Source organism: Mycteria americana, chromosome 15 (assembly GCF_035582795.1).
Source record: "Mycteria americana isolate JAX WOST 10 ecotype Jacksonville Zoo and Gardens chromosome 15, USCA_MyAme_1.0, whole genome shotgun sequence".
In the NCBI taxonomy this organism is placed as follows: domain Eukaryota; kingdom Metazoa; phylum Chordata; class Aves; order Ciconiiformes; family Ciconiidae; genus Mycteria; species Mycteria americana.
The window spans coordinates 6,077,791-6,104,951 of NC_134379.1; the positions used below are offsets into that span (position 1 = coordinate 6,077,791).

The 27,161-nt window shown below is 63.4% G+C and overlaps 2 protein-coding genes across 6 annotated transcripts; one reads left to right on the forward strand and one right to left on the reverse strand.

Moving 5' to 3' along the window:
* Positions 1-370: 370 nt before the first annotated feature.
* Positions 371-22,056, reverse strand: LOC142417379 (TNF receptor-associated factor 4-like). 5 transcript variants are annotated; one of them, XM_075517994.1, is made up of 20 exons: positions 21,947-22,056; positions 21,326-21,531; positions 20,061-20,293; positions 19,127-19,258; positions 18,726-18,934; positions 18,221-18,300; positions 17,480-17,661; positions 17,110-17,260; positions 16,004-16,080; positions 14,725-14,842; positions 14,277-14,427; positions 13,882-14,045; positions 13,495-13,653; positions 13,162-13,320; positions 3,279-3,330; positions 2,841-2,985; positions 2,605-2,766; positions 2,104-2,265; positions 1,874-2,029; positions 371-1,435 (listed from the first exon to the last, which is right to left on the reverse strand). In XM_075517994.1, exons 1-20 carry the CDS (start codon positions 21,991-21,993, stop codon positions 803-805), a joined length of 3,378 nt encoding a protein of 1,125 aa, XP_075374109.1. In that variant the 5' UTR covers positions 21,994-22,056; the 3' UTR covers positions 371-802. The 5 variants fall into 5 exon arrangements, 3 of the variants coding, with proteins under 3 accessions (XP_075374109.1, XP_075374111.1, XP_075374110.1); XR_012777970.1 differs by lacking the exons at positions 371-1,435; positions 1,874-2,029; positions 2,104-2,265 and having other exon boundaries at positions 2,630-2,766; positions 2,841-2,945; XR_012777971.1 differs by lacking the exons at positions 371-1,435; positions 1,874-2,029; positions 2,104-2,265; positions 2,605-2,766; positions 2,841-2,985 and adding an exon at positions 11,102-11,480.
* A 2,114-nt stretch (positions 22,057-24,170) lies between these two features.
* TLCD1 (TLC domain containing 1) lies at positions 24,171-26,332 on the forward strand. The gene is made up of 4 exons (XM_075518164.1): positions 24,171-24,436; positions 24,611-24,693; positions 25,001-25,083; positions 25,575-26,332. Exons 1-4 carry the CDS (start codon positions 24,240-24,242, stop codon positions 25,968-25,970), a joined length of 759 nt encoding a protein of 252 aa, XP_075374279.1. The 5' UTR covers positions 24,171-24,239; the 3' UTR covers positions 25,971-26,332.
* Positions 26,333-27,161: the final 829 nt, after the last annotated feature.

The window sequence follows — 27,161 nt, forward strand, 5'->3', positions numbered from 1 at the left end:
CCACCCTTCTCTGCTCCCAATCCCTGCCTCCCCCCGGGGCTGTCACTGCCCCAGTGCCAGCGAGGGGCTGGCAGGGCAGGGGGGCTGCAGGACAACAGCACCCCGGGGCTGGCGACCCCCCCCCCCCCCGGCCATCCCCGCTGCCGGCGATTACCGAATTAACCGTCTCCATCCGAGCCCGTCTGCTGCCGGGATGTGGGTCAGGGATTACCCCCCCTCTGTGTCCCCCAGCCCAGCCCTGGCTCTCCCTGTCCCCGGCACCCAAGACCGCACCGCGAGCACCCCCGTGCTGGGGACAGGGGTCCCCCCCATCCCGTCCCCGGCCAGGCGGAGGAAGGAGGTTCAGGCGGCCGTAATAAATACGAGAAAACTTTATTGAAAAAAAGAGGCAGGGAGGGGGCAGCGGGCCCCGGCCCGGGGTAATAAATAACAACCGTGCCCCCGGAGGGCACCAGCTTACAAAATATGGCTCTGGGCAACGGGGTCCCGCAGGGTCCCCAGCGAGGCTGGCGGGGGCTGCCGGGCGCCCCGGTGAGGGGCTTGGGGGGCCCAGCCCCCCGGAACCCCCGGGGCACCTGAGAAGGGGCTGCCCTGGGGGGCAGCTGGGGCTGCAGCAGGGTCCCAGCCCCGGGAGGGACGTGGGGGAGCAGCCCCATCCCCTGCCTACCTGAAAGCCTCCGGCTGTGGCCACGGCGACGTCCCCAAGCCGGGGGCACCAGCTGCGGGCAGGGGCTCAGCACCACCTGGGACACCCCTGGGAGGGCTCCCGGCTCACGTCCTGTCCCCCCCGGGGCACCGGGGCTCAGGCCAGGATCTTCTGGGGGATCTCCACCGAGGCTTTAATGAAGATGGCGTTGTCCCGCACGTAGTTCCGCTTCTTGATGTCCTCGTGGGAGATGAACTTGGGGTAGCCAAAGCCCAGGGTGCTCTCGTCCAGGGAGCTGCGTGAAGCCCCCGGCTTCTGGAAGTTTTTCCAGTTGGGATCAGGGTGGAAGGTCTCGGTGATGTGCTGGGGCTTGGAGAGCGAGGGGTCGCTCTGGTCCAGCAAGGAGAAGGTGACACGGTAGGAGAAGGGCCACTCCAGCAGGTTGTCGTACTCGCCCGGCAGCACACGGATGTAGACGGAGAGGTGGCTGCTCTCCCCGCTCCCGTTGCCGTTGAGGAAAGCGGAGACCTGGAGCTTGTAGCCGTACTTGTGGGTGTAGAAAGGGGGGCTGAAGAACTCGTAGTTGCTGCGGGCTTTGGCGTCCTGCAGCTTGCGGGCATAGTCGGCGATCTTCCAGATGAGGATCCCGTCGCTGCTCACCGACAGCTCCTCCACGTCCCGCCGCAGCTCCAGGATCTCCTGCCGCTGCCGGCTCACCAGGGCGCACACCATGCCCAGGTGCACCTTGGTGCTCTCCTCCAGGTGCCGGCCCATGGCCAGCTTGGGGCACTGCAGGGACAGCGGGACCGTCAACAAGGGGGTGCCAGGGGCACGGGACGGGGGGGGGACATGGGGTGGGACAGAACAGGAGAAGGATGCTGCGGGCATGTCACGGAGATGTCATTGGAGCATGGGGGTACTGGAGCAGGACGGCCCAGGGATGCAGTGGGGACACAGGGGTGGCACAGGGACACCTGGTTGGGATGGCATGGGGACACTTGAGTGGCATAGTGACACAGGGGTGAGGCAGGACAAGGATGGGGACACCATGGAGCCACACGGATGGGACAGAGCAGAACAGGGACACCACAGGGGATGGGACAGCCGTCAGGGCAGGAGAGGTGCGGGGATGCTGTGGGGCGCAGGCACACCACGGCGGGAACGGCACCAGGATGCCAGGGCGGGATGGTCACGGGGACGCTGGCACGGGGCCGGGGACACACTCACCCGGTGCTTGCAGCCAGCTTCCTTGAAGGGGCACAGCAGCATGGCAGTGTTACAGCTCTCCTTGAGGTGGGTGGGCATGTCCTCCCGGGCGATGCTGGGCGTCCCGCACTGGTTGGGGCAGGGCATGGGGTACCGGGGACACTGGTACTGGTGGTTCTGGGGGACAGAGGGTGGCTGTCAGCCGGGGCCAGGAGCCAGCAGGGTGAGGGTCCCCGTGGGCCCCGTCTCACCTGGATGGTGTCAAAGACGAACTCCTTGGAGCAGTAGGTGCAGGGCTGGGTGCGCTTGGGGCACTCGGCCAGGGTGTGCTGGGACAGCAGGCGCCGCATCATGCGGGCCCCGCACTTGTTCTCGCAGTACACGCTCTCCTGGGGACACGTGCCCTGGTGGCCCTGGGGACCGCGGCAGCATCGTCACCCTCCGGCTGCCCACACCGGCCAGCCCTGCCAGGGATGGGGCCATGCGGTTCCCCCCATGGCCAGGCTGTGCCCCCCATAGCGTCCCCCATCCAGGCTCTGTCCCCATGGGCAGGCTGTGCCCCCGTGGTGCCCTGCAGCCCATCTAGGTCCCCACGCTGTACCCCATATCGCACCCCCCAACCTGGCTACCCCCCCCACGGTGCCGCCAGCCAGGCCATGGCCCCCATGACACCCCTGCCAGCTGTGTCCCCCATAGCGTCCCCACCACGGCCATGCCCCACAGCGTGGTGGGCCCCCCCCCCCCACGCCCACCTCGAAGGCCTCGCCGGTGAAGTCGCTGGCACAGAACTCGCACTTGACCCGGCGCTTGGGGCAGCCGTGCTGGACGTGCTCGGGCAGGTCGCGGCGGCTCAGCTTGGCGCTGCACCGGTTGGGGCAGGGGATGACGTTGAAGCCGCAGGTGCCGAGATGGACCTGGGGGGCACAGAGACAGTGAGGGGGGGCCGTGGGGGGCAGCCTCGGGCCCCCCCCATCCTGCTGGACCCTACCTGGAGGTGCTTGATGAGCCCGCTCCAGCGGCAGCCCTCCTCGCTGTGGATGCAGCGGATGGCCAGGCTCAGCACCTGCGCCTCCAGCTCCGGGTCGGGGTAGATCTGGGGAGGCAGCGCTGGGGCATCAGCATCCCGCGCCGGGCTGCGGGGGCACGCGGACCCCCCACCCCAGCCTGGCTGGGAGCCGCAGGCACGCTGCCCGGGGCCGGATCCCCCCCCCGCCGGCACACGAACAAGCGCCCTTTGTCGGGAGTGGGTTTCCGTTCCCCGGCCCCGCGGCACAAAGGGCTCTTGCTTCCGCACGGGCGGCTGTGCCAGGCTGGCGTGGCTGTGCCAGGCGGGTGTGCGGAGCCTGGGGCCGGCCCCTTGGCGGGGGGCACAGGTGACGGGGACGTCCCCTCGGGGAGGGGTACCCCGGCCACGTGCCAGGCTCACCTTGGCATAGTCCAGGGGCAGCTGGTCCTCCGGGCACTTGAAGACGCCTTCGCTGCAAGACACAGAGAGGGGTCAGGATCACTCGGGGCTGGGGGACGGCGTGTCACCGGTGACACAGCCACGATGTCCCACGGAGTCCCTGCCATCCCACCCCAGGACATCGGCGCTGCCCCCCCACCGCTGAGTGCTCACCGCACGCCAAATCCAGCCGCGGCCCTCGGGGAGCCGCAGCTCTAATCCCGCTCCATCTGTCTGAGCTGGGAAATGCCCCTGCCAGACACCCCCCCGGGCAGCCCCCCCCTCCCCGAGCCGGGCACGGCGGCCGCGGTCCCCGGGGCCCTGGGCCAGCCGCTGCGAGCGTGGCACCATCTGGAGCCTCAGCAGCCCCCTCGCCCGCCCCGGCCCCCCGGGATTAAGGCAGGGTGCCGGTGGCTGGCCAGGAGTGGTGCCGGCGGGGGCCACAGGCAGCCCCAGGTGCTGGGACCCGGGGTGGGGGGGCAACAGCTGGGCGCCAGATGTGCAGCCTGGACATGTGGCCCCAGGGCTCCCGATCCGCAGGAAACGGCCCCACCAGCCACCGCAGTGAGCCAGGACAGGGGGACAGGCAGCCACCCTGGAGGGGTCCCCATCCCGCTGGGCCCCCAGGACGGGGTGCTCCTCCTGAGAGCTGTCCCCGAGGTGGGAATGGCCCTGCTCAGCCCCGACCCGTGGAGGGGCAGCGTGGGGTGGAGGGACGGGGAGGGAGCCGAACAGGCAGCGTGGCCCGTGACACGGCTGGCCAGGAGCCACCATCACCCCTGGCCCCCACAACACTGTGCCTGGGGACAGACGAGGGACGCCATCCTCAATGGACATTGGGGCAGGAGGCCCTGGGCGCTGCCCACAGGGACACACAGCAGGGACACGCAGGGACCCCACAGCTCTGGTGTCCCCGAGGTGGCTCTGGACGAGGCCACGAGGTCGCCCTGCCCGCGCGTAGCCCCGGCACGTCTAATCACTGCACGCCCTTGGCAGGCGCCGGCACGGCCTCGACCGGGGCTGCCAAGTGGATGCAAGACGGTGCAACGGAGCCAGCAGTGCCGCCTGGCACGCGTTGGCCTGGGATGCCCGGGCACGGCGCGGTGACATCCCCTGCAGCCACCACCCCCGTGCTGGGGGGCCAAGCGACCCCCAGGAAACCCAGCCCAGTGCTGTGGGGTGTGACCCTCGTGGGGCACGGCCGCATCCAGCCCTGCCACGTGCCCGGTCTGTTTGCAGCGGGTGTTTCTGTGGGAGTCACCAGGCACCTGCCGAGATAAGCTGCACCCAGCCCTTTCCGGGGAGCCCACGGTTGGCATCGCCCCACGGTTGGCATCGCCCCACGGCCGGCATCGCCCCACGGCTGGCATCGCCCCACGGTTGGCATCGCCCCACGGCTGGCATCGCCCTGCCGCCTTTCCAGGAGCAGCTGGCCCTGCCTGCACCCCGTGCACGGTGTCGGGGTGCCGGGGCTGGCGGGGAAGCGGGATGGCGACCCAAAGCCAGCGCCTAATCCCCGACAAAGCCTCCCCATTCCTCACGCTCGGCCGGGCAGGGAATGTGCTGAGGCAGCACCAGGGGGACCGTCCTTGCCTCTGACCTTCGCGGCGTGCCGGGGCGCAGCGAGGTGATGGGGCGGGGGACCCCCCGGCACCCACCCCGGCACCCACCCCGGCACCCACCCCGGCACCGCGGCGGGGCTGGATGGCTCAGCCCGTGGGATCCCCAAACCCGATCCGGTGCAAACGGAGGGGCTCAGCGGGGGAACCCCGGTGTCAGGCCGCCCCGGTAGAGCCCAGGCGCCCGTGGGGTGGATGCGGGAGGGGAGCGGAGGCGGACCCTGGCACGGGCCCCGGGGAACGCCCGGTTTCGCAGAAACCGGCCCGCGGCGGCCGTGCCCGCGGGGCCCCCGGCCCGGGCGAAGGTCGCCTCGGCGGGGAGAGGCGCAGCCGGAGGCGGCAGCGGAAACCGGCGCCCGGGGTGACGCTTCGCACCGCCGCACACCCGGCCCGGGGGACACGGCCGCCCCCTCGCCGTGCCACCGTGGGATCCCCGGCCCCGCACCGGGCACGGTGGCCAACAACCGGGCAGCACGTGTGCCCCGCGGGCAGCCCCGTCGGCTGCCGGTACCTGGGCCGGGGCTGCCAAACCGCGGGGGGGAGTGGGGGTGGGGAAGAGGCCCCGGGCTCCTCGCTCCCAGCGAGCACCCACGCCGGGTCGCGCTCACCCGTGGACGCGGGGGTGGCCGGACACCCCCCACCCCCCCCCCCCCGGGTCGCTTCCTCCGGCGGGGCCGCGGCAGGAAGGGGTTAAGCACAAATCTTTGCAAGCGCTCGAAACTCGCCGCTCCGGGCTTCACCCGGCGGCCCTCCTCCTCTTCCTCCTCCTCCTCCTCCTCACCGAGAGGGGCCACGGGCCGCTGCACCCCGCGGGGCGGCTGTCACGGGCTGGGCGCGGCCCGCACCCCCTCCCCGGGCACCCCGCACCCCGGGACACCCCGCACCCCTCCCCGGGGCACCCCGGCCTGCAGAGCGGCCCCGCACCCGGCAGCGACGCCCGGGGCCGGCGGGGGGGGGCGGGAGGGGGGGAGAAGCTCCCGCTGCCCCCCGGGGTGCGGAGCCCCGGGTCGGAGGGAGACCGAGGCGCTCCATGGGGGAAGGGGTGCGCGACGTGACGTCATGGCGGGGCGGCCGTGACGTCAGGGCGGGGCTCACCTGAGGAACTCCTGCAGGCAGGTGTCGCAGAAGCGGTGGCCGCAGGTGGAGACGCGGACGGGCTCCCGCATGGGCTTCCCGCAGAGCGGGCACAGCACCCGCCGCCGCGGCCGCTCCAGCAGCTTGTAGTCGTAGCCCGGCATCCCGCCGCCCCGCGCCCCGCTCGCCTCCTCCGCGCCCCGCTCGGCTCCGCGCTCCGCGCCCGGCTCCGCCCGGGGGCCGGACGGGGCGGCGGAACCGGCCTGACACCGCCCCGCGCCCGGGGCCGGGGCCCGGGCTCCGCCTCCCCGCCCCGCCGGGGCCGCAGCGGGGGCGGGGGCGGGGGCGGCCCCGACGCCCCGGGGAGCAGCGCCTCGGGCACGGCCCCTGCGGGCTGGTGGGAGCCGCCGCATGGGGCACGGCCAGCCCGGGGGCTGGGGGAGCATCCCGCCGGGCACGGCCAGCGCGGGGGCTTGTGCACAACCCGCAGAGCCGCCCCTCGCCCGGCCGCAGCCTCCCCTGGCCCCGGGGCTGGGCTCTGGCTCCCGGGTGGGGACGCGCACCCTCGCTGTCCTCGCTGTCCCTGTGTGTCGTCCCCCCCCCGTCCCGTCCCTGGCAGCGCTGGCTCAGCCCAGGGTGCCCCGGGGGTACCACGCTCCCGCCCGCAGCCCGGAGCGGTGGCCGTGCCCCTGAGCGAGGCCTGGGGGCTCGGCTCCCGTTCCCGCTCCTGCCGCAGAGAGCGACCGGTGTCCCTGCCACCACCCGCGGCAGGGGCCGAGCTGGGCGACGGCGGAGCAGGACGTGGAGGGGCTGCCCTGAGCCCCCTCCGTGCCGCAGGCACAGGGGGGAACCACGCGCTCCCATGGCTTCGTCTTGCTCGGAGCTCACGCCCCAGGCTGCAGCCCAACAGCAGCCCTCCGGCCCGTGGTTTCTAACCTCCTAGCAAGGGCTGGCAGGAGGGAGAATAAAAGAAAAACCTGTCTGGCTCCAGCCCCCACTTCACTCTTTCAGAAACCGGAGCAGCATATGGGAGTATTTGCCCCTTTCCCTAGAGATGGAGACGAGCAGATGACAGGCTGCGAGCATGTGTTAGTCCCACCAACGCACGCTCCAGCCAGCTTCCCATTAAGGGCGGCAGTTGCTCCAGACCCAAATGTTAGCAGTTTTCAATTAGCAAATGGCAGAGGAGAGGGATTCCTGGGGGACGCGCTAAGCAAGTCAAGCTCTATCACTTGTCACTCAAGGAGCTCACGTTACCCTTTCTCCCCGAGCGAGCGGCTCTGCTTAAAATAAAATCCTCCAGCAGCCCGGGGGGAGGAAGGCAGCCAGCCTGCCTGCTCTCGCTGCCGGAGCTGCCAAGAAGGGGATGGGTGGCTGATTTCTGGGGTTACCCCGAGGGATAACAGGTTATCCTGCCACGGCCCGCGCTGCAACAGGGCTTTAGCTCCCGACACCCAAATAGCAGGGGAGCTTGTACCGGTGTACGTCAAACGTGAGCGGCCACCGTGAGGTCTTTTCCAAGGGACGTGACTAGCTGGCAGCCTGCTCGGATGGCGGAGAGCAGCGAGCTAAACTTTAACCAGCTCCCAGAGAGCCCGGAAATCCAACGCGTAAAAACAAATGGCGGTGGGCAACCGTACAGAGAGCAGCGGGGTGCACCGGGCACCTCCGAGCTGTCATGGGGGTGACAGCCTGGGGTTGCGATGCTCTCGGGCCGGTTTGCTCGGAGCTGTGATCCCCCCAGGGCAGGATCTACAAGCAGCCCCGCGGTCCGTCTGGTTCTGCCACTAAGTCACAGCACGCCCTGGAGCCAGGCTCGCCTCCCAACAAGAGAAAGGCACTACCCCAGACGCCCGCCCCAACACGCTGAGACCTGGCCCTGTCTAAAAACCATCCCTGAGCACCGCTACGGGACCGGGTTTGAGCCAAAGGGATGGGCCCTCGGCCCCGTGTGTCAGCATCCCGCAAGGCGATGGGACTCCCCAGGCCTCCCCCGCAGAAGGCACAGGACACACCACTCCGCAAGCTTAGAAAGCCTGTGCCTCCGATGACAGGCGTGAAACAGAGCCGAGTTTTATCACTATTTACTGCTTCTCTTTGATGTTTTAAAAATTTTTCTTTCCTAACCTCACTAAAGAGCATCTCCGCTAATTAGCCAGGAGCTGACAAAGCCATCAGAAGGCGCTGGCTGTGCCGGCAGGACGGCTGGGAGGTGTCAGACCCTGCAAACAAAGATCCCCTCCTTTTCCCCTCTCCCTAACCAACGTCCTCCCCGCACTCAACATCACAGCCAGGCGTTTGTCTCGCACAAAGGCGACGCTCAACCTCCGGGCAGGGCAATTCCCTTTGTGCAGGCGATATGTTCCCTGTCCCCCATGACAGACCAGTCCTGGAACCCGTCTGGGCTCGGGGAGGCCTCCTGCCTTCTTCCCCCGGCCTCTCCCTGCCCTGCACCCCTGCTCCGTCCCTCTGCCTTGTATTTAACTTAAACTGGAGGGACAGAAAACCGGCGCTCCGGCTTCTAAAGAAGTTAAGGTGGAGCGTTTCGCCCTGGGGAAAGGAGCGGGGAGACTCCACTCCCTGCTTTCTGGGGACTCGTGCCCAGGGAAGGCGGGGGGTAAGGGCAGCGAGGTGGCTGGACAGACAGACGGCAGCCGCACCTTCTGCCAAGCCTCGTGGGAACGGGGATACGACCACGACAGAGGTGCCGGAAGCAAATCAAATCAGCTCCGGGATCAGCAGGCGGTTTGGGCTGTTTCCTGCTGACAGCGATGGCCCCAGGTCAGTGGGATCTTATCGAGCACAGGAACGGGGACGGGCTTTCCCTGGGTGACAATGAACAGAGGGGATCCGCACCGGCCAGGATGCGCAAGATGGGACCAGGCAGCCCCATCCCCGCATCACCTCCCCTACCCGCTCCCTTCTGGCCCTGCCTTCCTTAGCAGGAAGAGCCACGGGGACGCGGCCGATGCACCACCAGCAACGCGGGAACAGAACAAGGATAAAGGGAGAAGCCCTGAGACCTGCAGTTTTCACCGGGAGCTTCTGCAGGGAAACAAAGCAGCAGACGTGAGGAATGCAACTGGCCTATTTGCCCAGGCTGCTCTCTGCCTCCGGCAGCGCGGACATGCCTCGGCTTGTCGTTTCAAGAGCTATTGTTGCTTGGGGCTGGGGGCCTCTTTGTTTCCTTTACCCTTTCGCCAGGCTTGGTCACAGCCCGGTATTAAATTATTCAAATCATCTCGCTGGGCTTCACAGCTGAACTCCTGCACCGAGCGCGCAGGCTGCGAAATCCCGAGGGCTCCAGCACCTCACCGCGAGCCCCCGGCCCAGCACAAAGCACGCTGCTTCACACCCGTTCCCCCTGCCCCGAGCAAAGGGTCCCAATATTCGAGCCAGCGACACCTCCAGCAAAGGCATCGTTAAGTCATAAAACAACCCACCTAACGCCAGCACATCAGTGGGAAGAGGGGGGCTGCCAGGGGGCTCACCCCTGGATTTGGCAGCCCAGCTGGAGCAGGGAGAGCCCCGCTCTCCGGGCTGCACGTCCCCTGGAGCAGTGGCATTTTGGTGCCACCATTGACAAGGCAAAGGGTGGCAGAGAGCTCTGTCCTGCCTGCCTGCTGCCCCAGCCAGCCCTCAGCCCTGGCAAGGCTGTAGCAGGAACGCCAGTCCCTTCTTATGGGATGTGTTTGTACGTGGCGTGGGGTGAGGGGAGCCCCGAGAGCTGAGCACAACACAGCCAAGTGAAATCTGTTGCTGTAGGAGCTGGCGCTGCCGAGGGCTCAGCACAGGGAGGACAGCGGCCCAGAGGGGCTTCGAGTCAATTTAACCCAGCCCTGCAATTACCCTGGTGCCCAGGTTGGTCTGGGAGCGGAGAACACCCTCCCCTCCGCCGACACCGGGCTGCCGGAGCCGTCCCTGGAACCTGCAGCACAAGGCGAGTGCCAAAGGACTGGCAGAGCCTTTGAACACAAGTCGGCTTCCTGGGATAGCAGGGTGTAACCGCCTGAAAAGGCAGCTCCACAAGAAACAAAAACGGCAGGGAAAAACCCATGCACCCACCCTGCCAGGAGCTAAACAGGGAGGCTGCGTCTGCAGTCAGGGCTGCACACGCCTTTCCCGGCTGGACGGGACCTGCTCCCTTCCCCAGCCGGAGCCTGGGAGGCGAGGGAGGGAAGAACAGGAGACCTGCAGAAATTCATTAGCTTTCACATGACAGAAGGATCAGTCGGCTTCTACCAGAGCCCGGCGAGGTTTCCCTCATTGAAAACAGGAAAGAATCACAAAAATAATTAGAGAGATTTCATCTCAGCCAGCTTATGAAAGCACTGACTTTATACACAACAGATTGGCAACAGCACAAAGATGGATGTGAAAGGCAAGAGCATTTGCAATGTCAGACAGATCAGAGACAGAAGCTCATCAAAAAATGGCCCAGGGCAGATGTAAGTTAAAAAAAGAAAAGAGGAGAAAAAAAAGGAAAGGAAAGGAAATGACCCTTCTGGAGATAAAAAACGTAACTCCTGCCTGTGACACGGTGATATGCCCCCTCCCGCCTGCAGAAAGGATCCCTGGTGAAAACTCATCATGTCCCTGGAGAGATCTGGGTTAAAAAACTTAAATTACTGACAATCGCTTGCTGTGTCTTGCTGCCTTCCGCCAGCTCAGCTGGGAGCCAGTGAGCTGGTCAGCAGCAGGATTTAGGGGCCTGAGGACAAATGTCAGCTGGAGGATCCTCCGGTGAGCTCCTGGGGCCAGGGGAGGCTGTAATTGGAAAGCTGCAGGCAGCATTTCGGGAGAGCGAGCCGGGCTGCGCCACACAGAGAGGCTGCTCGTGCCGGGTTTGGCCAGCCGTGCGGGCCAGGACCCTTGAAAGCGTGATGAGCAGCTCAACAAATGGGTGAAATGTTTTAAGGGGGGGATGGGAAAGGACAGACTTCTCTAATTAGAAAAGAGGTTTGCACTTAGTCACCCAGTGTAGCGCCTGGGGCCCTAACTCCAGACACTGCTGTGCAAAGGCTGACAGCTCGCTCAGACACCAAGCTGTCAGCCTGGGCTTTGTAACCAGAGACAGTTTCCACGGGGGAAAACAACCTCTGTGCTACTCACCCTTCTACACAGGCAGTTCCAGCGGGGAGGGGCAGAGGCCCAGCACGACCCCCTGAAGGCAGCACCGGAGCTCAGGGGACGTCTGCCCCGCCGCACGTCCAGGGCAGCAGCTCTCGGGCGCTGGAGGTTCACAGCAACCCTCGTTGATTAGATAAGTGAGACCAGCTCCGGTTCCGTAGGAACCATCGTTAGCAGCTCCCTGTTTCCAGATTGCTGCCTTCGCAGCACAGCTGGGGAGCTCCCGAGTCCGGGGACGCAGGTCCCAGCCAGGCTGTAGCAGGCAGCAGCGAGGGCAGGCATGCCTCCACATCTATACGACGAGGCTGGATATGGCCCCTCTCGACTCAAAGTCACTGGGAAGTCGACTCTTCCACGGCAGCTGAAACACAAAGGGCAAGGACTAAGAATAAGCCGTAAGCTGCCATCTCAGTGAAGCTACAGGGAGCAGTGCCCTGCCCCACGCAGGCTGGACACCCAACAGATGGGCACCGCAATCCCTGTCCTGCTACCCCAGGAAGCCACCGTGAGGCCTCGGTAGTGGCACAAGCAGGAGGCAATGCCCAGCACGCAGAGCCCAAGCAGGAGGAAATGCAATCTCTTGAGGCTTGCACCCTCCTCTCCAGCACGCCTGCCTTCTCCCAGTTATTCCTGTGTTTGCAGTGGGATTGAGAGAAGTGCGCAGCAACAGCCTCACGATAAAGCGGGCAGAAGCCCAAGCCAGTTAAAAACGGTGTTGGCCACATGGGAGGAAACCGCAAAGCGGTGCAGAACTGCTGCCCCAAAGGTGGAGCACCGCTCACCTGTGCCAGCACCCTCTCCGGGCCAGATCACAGCCAGAGGTGACAGCAGCAATGACATCAAACATGTCACCAGCACTTGTGTTCTCTCTGGAGAGGTTTCCAGGCAGACTGAGCTGCGTGAAAGTCCAGAGTCAGAACTTAGCTTTTGACAGAGCTCTTGATGCTTTTTGCACCCTGGTTACTGAGGGATGCTGGAACAGGCGAGGCTGCTGCCCTGACACTGCTGCTGCTGAGTTTGTACTTCCAGTACTGGGAAAGAGGGTTGAGGTTTTGGACTGGGCAGCGCAGAGGGACAGCAGCGGGGCTACGGTGGGGGCTACGTGCTCAGTCCCTGCTCTTACGGTGCTGCAGGTGGGAGCCCACAAACCAGCTGGCCACGGAGCACAGGGTGACTCCAGCAGCGGAAGGGGAGAGCAGCTTGCAGCCTTCCTGCAGAAACAAAACCCTTTTACTCCCATGACAAATGCCCTACTTGTTCCCAAGCCTGGGGACTCAGCCATTCCCCGTCCCCTTCACGTGGCAGCACACATCACGTGAGAGCTCGGCACTCGCAGGGGAGGAACGGGGAGCCACGGCCGATTCCGCTGTGCCGGGGCAGTCAGCTGGGCCTCCTCCCCTCCAGGGTGTAATTAGCCTCCTTGAAGTGGGCTGGGACTGGAATCCCTCAGCCCAGCACTGAGGCCATAATCAGCCCGGCAGAGGAGGAAGAAAGGCCCCTCCAGCAGTCTGGGCCAGGCTCCCATCGTACATCCAGGCAACGGAAGGGCAGGTCACGCCATGGGCACGTTTTAACCATGCAACGATGCTGCCTTTGGCCCAAGCAGAGAAGAACCACAAAACCATCGCTATCTTTTCCAAACCACAATGGAAAGCCAGCAGCCAAAATGACGCCTCAAATCTCAGCTTCTATTTCAGCAGCATCAATTAGAGAGCTGCTCTTTTTGGATACTCGGTGGACCGCCAGCACACCAGCTCCCCACCGGCCGCAGCCTGGCCAGCCCACTTGTCTGGGAGTGCACGAGACCGCCTCTGCCCTCCCTCTGCTCCCCCAGCCCAGTGGAAGCAGCAGTGTCACAGTGCTGCATAGCACAAGGAGAGTTTTTATGGGCTTCAGGTTATTTCTGTTCGTCTACAGCTCTAGAGGGACTAGAACAACACAGAGCTTATGTGCCAGGGTTACTCGGTACAGCTCCGGTCACAAGGCATTGTGTCTGGCTGGGCCCTCATGGCAGGAATCACAGTAATGAAGCCTCTACTCACGCTTTACTGCCAGCAGTGTGTTCCCGTGGCAGCAGGCTACGGAGGTCACCAGGTATGGATGCGTCTCTTCCAGCTGCACCGGCCTCGGTGTTCCCGTTTCCTCATCCTTCCTGCCCAGGCGTCCCCTGGCTCCTTTCCCCCACGTGCACACCTCGCCGTCTGCAGAGGGATATATACACCTCGCTGCACACAGAGCTCACCAGCAAACAGGCCTCCCATCTCCCTGGTACCGCCCTGGGCTATCTCCAAGGCCTGCGTTGGCCACAGCGTGGACTGCAGGCAGAGGAAAGCCAGGGCTTGCTGCAGCCCAGGAGACAGGGGCTTCAGCCTCACCTGCTCCGATGGCCACAGTGAAGGCATCCCCACAAGCCACCACGGTGACCTTCATCGCCTGGAGCCCCACAACCAGGTGAGGTACACGGCTGTTGCGGCAGGAGTTGGTACCCAGCTGCCCATGCTGGTTGCTCCCAAAGGTGTAACACTGGCCGGAAGCTGACAACAGAGACGGGAGAAACAACTGGCTGTCACCCAAGGATGCACTGAAGCCCTTCAACCCCATTTCTCTCTACCATGCTGAACATCCTGCTCCACAGAGCTCCAACATCGAGAGCACGGTGCTTCTTGAGCCTCTCTGAGGCCTCTGCCCAGGGGAAACGGAGGCAGGAGGAGGACAGTGAAAATGCAGGTCCCCCCTCAGGGATTTGGGCACACACCCCTCACCTGTGACTGCAGCCGAGTGTGCTGTACCGATGTCAGCACACACAATCGGCTCTTGGTTCAAGGGGGACGACTGGGCACACATGAACATGGTAGCCTCTTCCACCTGGTCTTCTGGGGAAGGCTCCTCTACTGAGCTGATCCGATCTAGGCCCAGCTTGTTACACCTGCACAGGGAAAAGCACAGTTCAGAGCCGGCTGAACGCAGCCTGGCGCAGACACCCTGGCGACAAATCCCGCCCTAGCATAACTGCACCACCAGCAGCGATATGCTGGGGAGCAGGATCACACAGAGATGTCTTCTAGAGACCCCTGCTCCCTCTAGCTGGGCTGGACACCGATGGACAGGCCCAGGAGGCTGTCGGCAAGCTCTGGAGCACTGCCCCTCACCCCCTTACCTGTTGCTCCCACAAGCAAGAATCTGGTTCTTCACTGTGAGGATCATGGAGGAATCGATGCCGCAGATGACCCTCTGAGCCTCATGCTCCGGCGGGACTGCGACCTGCTGGGGGGAGTTGTGGCACTCCAGGGTACCCAGCCCAAGCCGACCTGGCAGAAGGAACAGAGCAGGGCACAGCTGCTGGCAACACACAAACTGAGCACACCCCCATGAGCAACGGCATCGACATAGCTGCTGCAAGAGCCCAGCCTGGGACCTATCGCCAGGAAAGGCAGTGAAACCCAAAGCACGGGGGCCCTGGTATGCGGTGAAGCAGCTGCAACTCTTCCACACCCACCTATCCTGGCACATCTGGAGAGGACTGTGGGCAAGCAGGGCCAGCGAGGGGAGTGGGAATAGGCAATGGAAAGCACAAGCCCTGTTTTTGCAAAGCAGACATCTCTTACCATTATCCCCCCTGCCCCAGGCAAACACTTCCCGTTCGTTGGAAACCGCCAGGACATGAGACGCGCCACAGGCCACCTGCACCATCTCGTAGCCCAGCAGGGCCTCCACGATCTTGGGCTGGCAGGGGAAGAGCAGCAGCCGTCAGCCGAGACCTCCCAGCCTGCCCGGCTGCTCCCATCCCTCCCACCCGGCCCCCCCCAGCCTCAACACAGTGCTGGCAGCATCCCAGTTTTCATCCAACACAAACACCAGAGATTTTTTTTTGTTCCAAACAGTCTTCAAAGGGTTTGGAGACTACGTGCACACAGCACAGAAGATAATGCAAACATCTCTGGGGCAGAAGAAAGCAGCCAGCACAACGGTTTGGAGAGGGAATAGGTTCAGCCGAAGGGTTGGATTCACCCCCCTGCCCATGTGGGGAGTGCCAGGGGCTGTTAACGCACGCTCTGAGCAGGTAGGGGCTTGGTGCAGGATGCGTTGGCTGAAAGGCTCTTGCAGAGGAGCTGTGAGCTATCGGCTACACATTCGTTAGGGTGTGGAGAGACCAGGATCTCCACATTTCACCCAGCCCCTGCTGTGACCGGCTGTTAGATCTGACACCTCGCCACAGCGAGTCTCATTCTCATTATCTTCTTCAAATGAAAAGCACCATTTGTTGGGATCTGGCTGCTGCTCCCAACTGGTCTCCCCTCCCCAGCAATAAGCACCGAACAGCTCAGCTCTGGATGGAGCAGGAACAAATGAACCAGCTGACCACAGTGACAAATGGCACCGGCCTCTGGGCTCGGCTGGAAGCCATCGGCTGCTGCCACGTCCGAGGGCAGGCAAGGAAGAAGCTGGAAGGGAGCGACGGGCCCTCAGCCGTAGTGCTCCAAGCCAATCGGAAACACACAGCTCTTCTTTAAATACTGGCTCTTTTGAAAAATAACTTTTCTCAGTGAACCCTGGCAGCTGCAGGCCAAGAGTGAAGCAGGCAGGTGTGTGATTGGAGGCAGCCTCCAAGCTGGGAGCCTGCCAACAGCAACCACAAGGCAGCTCTTGACTTCCCCCACGCTCAAAGGGATCATTGTGTAGGGGGGGAGAGAGAAAGAGAGAGGCAGGTTGGGTCTTTTAAAACCCGCAGTGACAGGGGAAGGAGGGAGGGGGAGGGGGTCGGATGCCAGAGCATGCCTGGGATGCACATCCCTGGAGCTGGGATGAGCCCTCTCACGTGCCGCAGAAAGCATGATCCATCTTCTACCTTGGGGGAGCAGCGCACCCAGCATCCTCACGACAAACCTGGCTTACGTCCGTGAAGTTTCCGTGCCCCAAACAGCCATTGCTGCCGCTGCCGAAAGTCATGATTATCCCCCTGTCTGGAAAAGCAGAAAGAAGTCGTGTTACTGGCACACGTGAGGCCCTGCAAGGCACACACAGCCCGTGGGGCTGGCCGTGGCTTGCAGGAGAGCGGCTCTGCTCGGACCCACTCTGACTCATAACTTGCTGCGGGGCCCAGAAGCCTTCAGCGAGCTTCCAGAGAGCAGCAGCCTTGATGTGCTGCGACAACTCGCCAAACAAACAGCAGATGATAGGAGAGCACTGAGATAACATTATTGCAGCTGTGTACGCAGGAGCTGCTAACTCCACGGTCTGTCAAGGTGTTAAATACACAGAGCCAGTCACTGAGCAGCTGCTCGGCAGAGGGGTGGCAGGAAACGCCATGGAGAGGTAGGACAAACACATGCCTACGAAGTTTGCCGGTTGCATATCTGTCATTTGCTGCCCTGATCCCCAGCAGAAGTGCAAACAGGGCTCCCAGAGGACCATTGGGAGGGCTTTGCTCCACAAACACAGCCTTGGGCTGGTGTGCGTGCTCCCCTCCCAGCCAGAACACCTCCTGGCCCATTCTAAGGGGGCTTCAGACCCTGCCTTCCTGCAGCTGAGGACAACCGGCCCTGCAGGAGCTCACACTGACTTCTCACTGCAACGCCAGTCACCGCTGGTCACTGCTTGTGTCTGCGTCACACTCACAGAGTATGTGACAGAGAAAAGCTGAACTTCCCAGCCACTCCTCACACTGCAGTCCCCACTGTACAGGCCAGTTCTGGCTTCAGGTGACACCAGTGCAGCCAGGACAACGAATTTGTGGCCCTCCCCACACCAGACAGACCTTTGGGACCAAGTTGACCAGTGTGGCATCATAGGAGGACCGTGCCTGCCATTTCTGACCCCCACCTGATGCTACATGAGAGGCCACAAAGGCCTTCGTGTCACCCCAGCCCAGTGCATCTCTCAGGTTCCTCTCTTGAGCAGGCTCTCCAGGCAGTCACGCTGCATTTGCAAGCCAGCTGCCACGCAGAGGGGTCTGGGACTCAGCCAGGCGAAGGCAGGAGGCGGCAGCTCACCTGTGAGGCAGGCTGTGAAGAGATCACCGCAGGACACGTGTTTGATGGTCACGCCAGACTGGCCCTCCAGAAAGCGGGACACAAACTGAGGCTGGAGCTGCTCGGTGGCTCCTGGGAGAGAAGGGCCTCCCGCAGCACCCATCGGGGGAGCCTGGCAGAGAGAAGCCATGTCGGCTGCTGCACCTCCGTGCAGCAAGAGCTGGGTTGCAGGACTCAGATGAGCCCCTCCCCACAGGCTTAGCAGTGTCACCCGCACCCTGGACAGGACAGCGGTCCTGGGGAATGCAGCGAGCAGAAACGTCTCCTCCTCAGAAATCGCACATCTGAGGCTTCCACAGCCGCTGCCTACTCCAGGTTCCCCGTCACTCACCTCCCACATGATAAGCCGCCCTGATTTGGTGACCCCGGCCTTCTGCGTCCTGCCAGCAGACACCTGCACCACTTCAGTGTTAAGCATGGGCAGTCGGAGGGGAGTGGTGATCCCGCTCCCCCAGGTGTAGATGGATGACAGCAGAGGAGGGATTCCTGTCCTGGCTGAAGCACCTCGAACACCTATGGGTCAAAAAGAAATCATCAACGCAGAGTCTGATTCTCCTCCCACAGGAAAAGGAATGACACCAGCCAGTCTGGGTGCCAGCAGAGCTGCCTGCCAGCCAGCAGGGCCAGACCAGCACCGGTCCAAGGCTGGCAAGGGGCTGCTAGGGAGCTCCCAGCCAGGGCTGAGAGAAGCACGCGGGACCAACTCCTTGTATTTTATCCCAGAATTGAGGGAAGCAGCACCACGACAGCTCTAGCTAATTGTTACCAGTGCCAGCTGCATTGCCCTGTGCTGGGACATCCCCCCTCAGCACCGCCAGCTGGTTCCCAGCCTTTGCAGTAGGAGCAGGAGAAACTTGATTCAAGGGTTCAAAACCTGGAAGAGGCAGCCAGAGAAAGAGTGCTGCTTGGTCCCCGGAGCCGAGGTGCCTGTGGGCTCCTCCAGGGCTCAGGGAAGGTGACGTCTCTTAACTTCCTCTTTCCAGAAGCACGAGTGCCTCTCCGACCCCCTGACATCCAAAGGAAAGGGTCCTTCTGAATGGAGCTGTGTTGAACACACCATGCCAGGACTCACCCCTCGGCCTGGCACTGCTCACTCGTCCCCCCGTCCGGCTGTGGGTCACTGTCGGCACTGGAGCCAAGGGTTTTTCAGGCCTGCCAAACCAAAATCCAGTCCTTAATGTCAGCTCGGTCCCAGAGGTCCTGCAGAGCCCTGGATCACAGAAGGTCTGGGCAGAGCTACAGCATAAACCACAGCTGAATAGCTCACAGAATTGCCTCGGTAGGTGCTTTAAACCACCTGAGAGAGGGGAGTTGGCATCAGTTTGCTTCCCCCTGAGCTCACAACTCTCTATTCACTGTCACTGCAATGACAAGCCCACAGCTGCCATGGCACCTGCCACGGCCCCGAGTCACTGGGCCAGGCTCAGCCCCGCAGCAGCTGCAGGCTGGGTAACGCAGGAGAGCTGCATGGGGACAATGCTCTCTTCGGAGCTCGTAACGGAGAAGTGAGCCAGACAGACACGTTGTGGGCTGTGGCAGCCCCTCCCAAGGGACGCTAAGGTGGCAGCATCACTTGCCTTCTCATTTTGACACTGCCCACGTCAGTGTAGAGGTTCAGAAGGGGCCGAATGCAGATGGCCTGGGCCATGATCTCATTCAGCTGGGGCCGCTTGGAAGGATCCAGGTTCAGCATGCTAAGGATGAGCTGGCGCAGGTCGGGGCTGTATCTATCCGATATCGGGGCAAACGTCCCGCTCATGATCTTCAACACTAAGGCAGGAAGATTCTGGAGAGAAAACAAGGGAGAGACACACAGTGGCTGGGCAGTCAGAGGTGAGGCCAAGGAGCAAGAAGGTCTCAGCACTGCCCTCTGCCTTCACACCTCCAGGCTCACGGAGAAGAGTGATCCAAGCATACATTTTCACCTCTGTAAGAGGCCACGGCTCCCTGCGCTACACGTAAACCACATCCCTCTTACCGCAGCTTCGAAAGCCCTCTTGAGGCTGGCAAGTTCGTACAGCACGCAGCCCAAAGCCCAGATATCGCTCTTCTGGTTGTAAGGCTTCCCTTCACAGAGCTCTGGGGAGATGTAGCACGGAGTTCCCACAACCTAGAAGAGACAAAGAAATTTACCATGATGCTGTGAAACTGGGGCAGTGAGGTGGAAAGAGAAAGGCTCAGTTTAGAGCCCAGTGCGCAGGCTGGCTAGAGCCAGCTTAGTGGAGCTAAGGCATCAACCAAAGCTTAGTGGAGCTGGGCTTTTGTTCCCTGGTGTCAACATCTGCCTGACAAGCTCAGTAAAAAACAGGAGGATTTGCCTTTCTGGTGACCTCCCTTGCACATACAGAGATTACCTCTAATTTTGCTCCTATCCACTTGAGAGAATCAGAGCCCAGAGCAATGAGCGTGATATAGACGTCTAGTCAGATTAGACCAGGTGGGGAATGATACTCAAGTCTCAAGCAGAGAGAGGAGATTAAGACAAGGCAGGACAGCAGGGCACAGGCAGGAATTCAGTTGCCAAGTATGCGTCAGACGAGCCTGCAAACACCACGCCTCCCACTGTGACAGTGGGAGGAACCCTGTCTACCCTCACCAGTGGGCCCAGGCACCCCATCCTCTCCCAGGCTTGGGCAGGCAGGTCTTTCTCACCTTTCTGCAGCCCACAGAGCTGCAGCAAACTCAGGCGTGAAGACATCAGCCTGTATAAACTCCAAGGAGAAGACATCAGCCTGTATAAACTCCAAGGAGCAAAGCAGCATTGCGGCACATGGATGTGGCCTACTGCAAGTATGCTACATCCAACCTCGCTGCCTACAGCAGCTTCCGAGAGACTCCCGTAAGCCAAGTCCAGAGTTTCCAGCCTGCTGCCATGGTGGTAAGTAGTTTCCCTGCAAAGCCAGGCCACTCACCGTGTAGGCTTTACTCTTGCTGCTCAAGATTTTGGAGATACCAAAGTCTCCGATCTTGACAATCATGCGATGCTTGTCCAAGAGGATGTTCTGAGTCTTCAGGTCGCGGTGCAGGATCTGCTTGGTGTGCACGTGGTGGAGAGCCAGGAGGATCTGCACGAAGAAGTGCAGGATGGTATCCTCATCCAGCAAGGAGTTACAGCGCTTATGAATAAACTCCGCTAGCGTGCCCCCTGCAAAGAACAACAAAGGGCTATCGGCAAGGGTGGCTGCACAGGGCAGCGCAAACTCGGCCTAAAAGCCGGGGGGATCTAGCCATGGCATCTTAACAAGCCAAGCGCATGGGAAAAAGCACATCCTGGGGGGACACGCAGCACGTCCTCCAATGCTCCCGAGACCGTGCGGAGAACAACGGCAGCACAGTTGGTGGGACGAAGAAACAGCGAGAGAGAAGTTACTGTTGACATATTGTCAAAGGCAGCAGGAAAAGGAATGCTAAAATTACAGCTCTTGGAGGAGGACGTAAACCTCGATGGCAGAACAAGATCACTCTGTTCTGCAAAAGAGAATTCTTGCAGTCCGAGAGGCCACGTGGCACGGAGAGGCCCCTGTCAAGAAGGGGAGGTCCAGGTTCAGGGCTCACGTACAACGTCTAACAAACCCTCATGCAAGCGTTGATTTCATCTTAAACTCCACAGCAAATCTCGTTAGAAATCACACCTTCCCACACAGAGCTGTGGGACCAACAGCGTGGCCGAGAGCTGACGCAGGGAAATGCATGTGAAACCTAAGCCAAGGGCAGATGGCAGCACACTTATCAGCGAGAGAGGTGTGAGAAATCTCTTTGTTTTGGATAAGATTAGCAGGCGTAAGGCATATAATCACAGAATCACAGAACGCTTGAGGTTGGAAGGGACCTCGGGAGGTCATCTGGTCCAATACCCTGCTGAAGCAGGGCCACTGACAGCTGGTTGTCCAGGACCGTGACCTGTCTTTTGAATATCTCCAAGGATGGCGACTCCACAACCTCTCTGGGCAACCTGTGCTCGGTCACTCGGCTCACAGTCAACTTGGTGGCCACCAGGACCCCCAGATCCTTTTCTACAAAAACGTCTGTTCAAGAGAGATGTGTTTGGACTCTTTGGGGGTCCAAAGCACAGGATCTTAGGCGCAACATGGAGCCACAGCAGCCCGACCCAAGGAGGTGGCATCCCCTGGACCTGCCGAGGAACCAGCTGCAGGCGCTGGGGGAGATCAGGGCCCACCTGGGGCGTACTCCATGGCGATCATGAGCGCCTTGTCCTCCAGGAAGTTCTCGTAGTACTCGATGACGTTGGGGTGGCTGAGCAGCTTGAGGACCTGGCACTCGTTCTGCGCCGCCAGCCGCTCATCCTTGCTCATCTGCTCCACCGGGATCTGCTTCAGGATCACCAGCTTCTGGTCGGCCTTGCGCAGGCAGAGGTGCACGATGCTGCAGGGACGGGGACAGGGCCTCAGCGCGGGGCAGGGGGGGGACAGGGCCTGGCCACCACCCTGGGGTGACACATGGCCCTTGCCCCCCCCCCCCCCCGTTACCATGGTAACAGGGCCTGCAATCCCACCCCCCTCCGGGTGTCACACATCCAGTGCCGTGTCACCCCATCCCCATGGCAACAGTCAGGGCCTGGACACCCCACCCCCCCCAGGGTGCCACACGCCGGCTGACCCCCGCGTTGCCATGGCGACAGGGCCTGTGCGCCTTGTTGCCATGGTAACACGGCCTGCGGGCCTCCCACCCTACCCCGCGGTGCCATACACCCGGCGCTCCCCCCTCCCCACACGCGTTGCCCCGGTAAAAAGGCCTGGAGACCCCCCCTTCCCCCGCTGCCCCCCGGGGCCGCCCTCACCCGAAAGCCCCTCTCCCCACCACCCGGATCCGCTCGTATTTCTCCATCACTGCCCCGGCCGGGCCCAGGCTCCTCCCGTCTCCATGGAGACACTTCCGGGAGGCGCTACGGCGGCCGCGGGCGGACGAAATACAGCAGGCCGCGCCCGTCCCGTCCCGTCCCCCCTCCACGCGTGTAGGGCCTGCAGGAGGGAGAGACACGGGGGGAGGGGGCTCCCTACTTCGGCCGGGAGAGAGGGCCCCCCGGGGGGTGGGCACTGGCTGGGCCCTCTGCTTGGGTGGGCACCCCAGTGCCACGGGGAGCCAGGTCCCCTTGGGCAGCACCCTGGGAGAGGGGTTTGGGGTGCCCTGGGCCTGCCGCCCCCAGGCTGGGGGGTCCCAGCAGGGTCCCCCGCACCCCCAGAGAGCGGCAGTGCCTGCAGCAGCGTCCTACCCCACAGCCCCGAGGCCGGGGGAGCGCCCATCCCGGGGGGCCCTGTTGCTGTGGGGCCAGGTGCAAGGGGCTCGGGTCCCCTCCGGCCCCCCCAAACCCGCTTTACAGAATCACAGAATCGTATAGGTTGGAAAAGACCTTTAAGATCATCAAGTCCAGCCGTAAACCTAACACTGCCAAGCCCACCACTACACCATGTCCCTAAGCACCTCATCCAAACGGCTTTTAAATACCTCCAGGGATGGCGACTCCACCACTTCCCTGGGCAGCCTGTCCCAATGCTTGATAACCCTTTCAGTGAAGAAAAATTTCCCAATATCCAGTCTAAACCTCCCCTGGCGCAACTTGAGGCCATTTCCTCTCGTCCTATCACTTGTGACCTGGGAGAAGAGACCGACCCCACCTCTCTACACCCTCCTTTCAGGCAGTTGTGGAGAGCGATGAGGTCTCCCCTCAGCCTCCTTTTCTCCAGGCTGAACAACCCCAGGTCCCCCAGCCGCTCCCCCAGCCTTGTGCTCCAGACCCTTCCCCAGCTCCGTTGCCCTTCTCTGGACACGCTCCAGCCCCTCAATGTCTCTCTTGTAGTGGGGGGCCCAACACTGAACACAGCATTCGAGGTGCAGCCTCACCAGTGCCCAGTACAGGGGCACGATCACTGCCCTGCTCCTGCTGGCCACACTATTTTTGATACAAGCCAGGATGCCGTTGGCTTTCTTGGCCACCTGGGCACACTGCTGGCTCATATTCACCCGGCTGTCAGCCAACACCCCCAGGTCCTTCTCTGCCGGGCAGCTTTCCAGCCACTCTTCCCCAAGCCTGCAGCGTTGCATGGGGTTGCTGTGGCCCAAGTGCAGGACCTGGCACTTGGCCTTGTTGAACCCCACACAGTTGGCCCCAGCCCATGGTCCAGCCTGTCCAGGTCCCCCTGCAGAGCCCCCCTCCCCTCCAGCAGACCGACACTCCCACAACACTCCCTTTAGACCCCCCAGCACCACGAGCAGCCCTGGGGCGGCCGTGGTGGCACCTACAGCGTGGAAGGGGGCCGTGCCCTGCACCCGGGGGTGGCTGCCCCTTGTCCTGGAGCGGGGACAGGGACAGCGGTGGCAGTGCCACCCCCAGGCCACGCCACGTGGCCATGCTGCCATCTAGCGACACCGAGACCGGCTCACGGAGGGGGTCGGGGGGGGGTCCAGCCCCCCTGTGCCCACCGTCCTGCACCGTGGGGGCAGCGATGGGGCAGGACCCCCACGCAGGACCCAGGACCCAGCACCCAGCCGTGTGGCGGTGCCCACAGAGCCGGCCTCCCCCTGCCGCCATGGCAGGGCGCCCCCCCCCCCCCGTGTCTTCCCGTGGGCTGTCCGTGGGTGCTGGCTGCGCACACCCAGCCAGCGGCTGTCCCAGCCAGTTTGGTACCAATTTTTCCTGCGGCACGGTGGTTTTCCCGGCATCCCCACCGCGCCAGGTACCGCAACCCCCCGGGACAGCCACGCCGTGCTCGGGAGACGGGACACGGCACCCCGGACAGATGTGCAGGGCCCACGCCAGCTGTGCAACGCCTACCACTCACACACTGCGCCCACCCTCCTGTGCTGCCCAGTACGGGCACGCAGTGCCTTGCACGTGTGCAACACCCACGCGGGCAACGCCTGGCACGCTCGTGTGCAACGCCTTGCACACCTGCGTGCGACGCCACGCGTGTGCACACACACCCGCCCCCCCCCACGCCCGCTCCCGCGCCGGCGCGGGGAGGCGTGGCCCGCGGGGAGGCGTGGTCAGTGAGGAGGCGTGGCCTGTGGGGAGGCGTGGCCGCCGCCGCCCCGCCCGCGCCGCCGCGCGTCCCGCGCCGCCGGAGCTGGGCGGGATGGGCCCGGGCTGGCGGGCGCCGTCGGCGGCCCTGGTGGGCGGCAGCGTGGCGGTCTTCGGGGCTCTGCGGAGGACGGCAGTGGCCCTACCCCAGCCCGCCGCCGTGCGGAGCCGACCCGGCCGCGCCTGGCGCTGGCGGAACCTCCTCGTCTCTTTCGCACACTCCGTGCTGGCCGGGCTATGGGCCCTTTTCAGGTACCGGGCACTGGGAGGGGGCGCGGGCACGGTGCGCACACCCTGCGAATCGGGACCGGGGCTCCGGGTACCCTGTGGGAGCACGACCCCGGGTGTTGCCCGCAGGGGAGGAGGCACGGGGTCCCCGCGTCCCAGCGCCCGGGCTGACCCCCTTCCTCCTCTCCTCACCCCCAGCCTCTGGCACTCCCCGGAGCTGCTCTCCGACATCCAGGACGGCTACAGCATCTCAGGGCACCTGCTGGTCTGCTTCTCCTCAGGTAAGGAGCCAGGCAGGGCGATGGCCGCGGTCACCCCGCACTCCCTCTTCAGCCTCGCCTGGCATGAGCCCCGGGCTCAGGGGCCGAGCGACTCTCTCCGTGCCTCCTGCCTTAATCATGAGCACGGAGCCCGCAGGCTGCCAGCCCCCGGGGCCCAGCCGTCTCCCCACGCTCAGCCGGGGCGGAGGCGTTTCCGACGCCTGGAGCACGGTCACGCCACCCTCCTCCTCCTCGCTGCTCCCCCTTACCGCAGCGGGTGACGGTGCACAAGCCAGACCCCCTCAACGCTCTCTCCCTCATCCCGCAGGCTACTTCATCCACGACAGCCTCGACATCATCTCCAACCACCAGTCCCGCTCCTCCTGGGAGTACCTGGTACACCATGCCATGGTGAGTACGGCCCCAGGGAGGAGAAGGGCCAGCATGGGGGGGCTACCACACACCTCGGGGGGGGCTACCACACACGCTGGGGCTCAGCCCATGCAGGTTTCATGTGCTACGGCGGGGCAAGCCAGAGCCCTTCCCTCCGCCTCGCCCTGGCTGCCAGGTAGGTTGTGCATCAACAAGGCGAGGGTGCCCGGCGGAGCAGGACACCTGCCAGCGTCAGCTCTGAGCGCCGGGAGCCAGACAGGCTGCCACACTGAGCGAGGGAAGAGCCAGAGGCTGGCCCCAGCTCCCCACGCAGGGAGGTGTAACTGGTCCTGGGGGAACTGGCTCTCCAGACTGGTTTTCCCCTGTCCCAGGCGCCTGGGGGCCTGCTGGGATCTCTGGGTGGGGGGGGAGCAGCACCCTGTATGCCCAAACCTTGGTGGGGAAGGACTCGCCTCCCCCAGGGCGAGGAGAGCTGACCCTGCTGTATGTCCCCCCCGCCCCGCTCCCAGGCCATTTCTGCCTTCATCTCGCTCATCATCACGGGCCGTTTCCTGGTGGCGGCGATGCTGCTGCTGCTGGTGGAGGTGAGCAACATCTTCCTGACCATCCGCATGCTGCTGAAGATGAGCAACGTGCCTTCCCCAGCGCTCTACGAGGCCAACAAGTACGTTAACCTGGTGATGTACTTCGCCTTCCGCCTGGCACCCCAGGCTTACCTCACCTGGTACTTCCTCCGCTACGTGGAGTTGCATGGCCAGGGTGCCTTCCTTACCACCAACCTCCTGCTGCTCGACGCCATGATCCTCATGTACTTCTCCCGCCTCCTCCGCTCCGATTTTTTCCCCTCCCTGCGCAAGGGCTCTGCGGGGAGAGACGTGGATGGTGAGAAGTTTCTGATAGACTGAGACGTGCGCGCCGAGGGGGACCCGGGCTCCGGCTCCTGGAGGTCTTGGCCTCTCCAAACCTGCTCTGATGTGCCTTAGGGCTCGCTCCCTGGCCCCGGGCCCTGCCTTCGCCCGCTCTGCTGCCTAAAAGTGCTTCCCTGCTGGACCAGCCCAACAGCCTCGCCGAGCCGCGGGGACGCCGCCGAAGCCAGGGACACAGCCGATGGAAAAGCAGCCCAAGCCGGCTTCTGCGCAGGCAGCTGGAGGGCCGGGGGTGGCTGCGTTTTGCAGCTGATGGCCTGAGAGGGTTGCGAGGGAAAGGACAAGTCCTTCCCGTGGTGATGTTGGGTGTTATGTGCATTAAAATCGGTCTGTTTACTACTGCCGCAGCACACCTGGGCTGGCTTTTCTGTGGGGCAGAGCAGCATCGGGGGGAGGATGGGGGGAACAGGGCCATGGGAAAGGATGTGCCCCTGTTCCCAGAGGAGGGCTGGCAGTCCTCGGGGAGAGAGAGAGGGCACATTTCTGCCGCTTGCTTTGTTCTGGGGACCCTCCAGGGATGCACTCAAGCCTGCTAGGTCCTACCAGCCCAGCTGCACCATGCTGAGCCTTCAGTAGCAAGACCCCATCCCTCCCACAGATGGGTCCCTCCCCTCCTCCTCACTCATCTGCTCTTCCAGAGACCCAGGGCTGTGTGCAGGGAGCAGGGGAAGGGAGCCAGGAGAGGTACCGAGCCTTGCTGCAGTCCCTGACCGGCCTGGCGGCGAGGAGCCTGGCTGGCCTGCATGACTCACCCGGCAGCCACGTGAAGCGGAGCTGGCATGGCAAAGCTGTGTGAGGCCACGGGCTCTTCCTGGAAGACCGCTGTATGCTTGCATCCCCCCGGAGCGATCTTCACCGGCACAGCGCAGCTCCAGTCCCCTGCGAGCGTGCTGGGCCCTCTCCTGCAGCAGCAGGACCAGGCTGCCTCCAGCAGCCCCCCCAGAGCGGTGGGAGGAGAGAGGGGGTTCAGCTCCCCAGGGGAGCGGGGCCAGAACTGGCCCAGCTGGTCCTGTGGAGCACCAGAGCATCAGGAAAGCAAATCCTGCTGACGTGACAGCTCCGGGATTGCACCAGACTGTCAGAAGGCAGCGGGGTTTAGAGGGACACCTGCCCAACCCCTGCTCCAGGGCAGGATCCGTCCTACCAACCCTACCACCAGCCCAGGCAGAG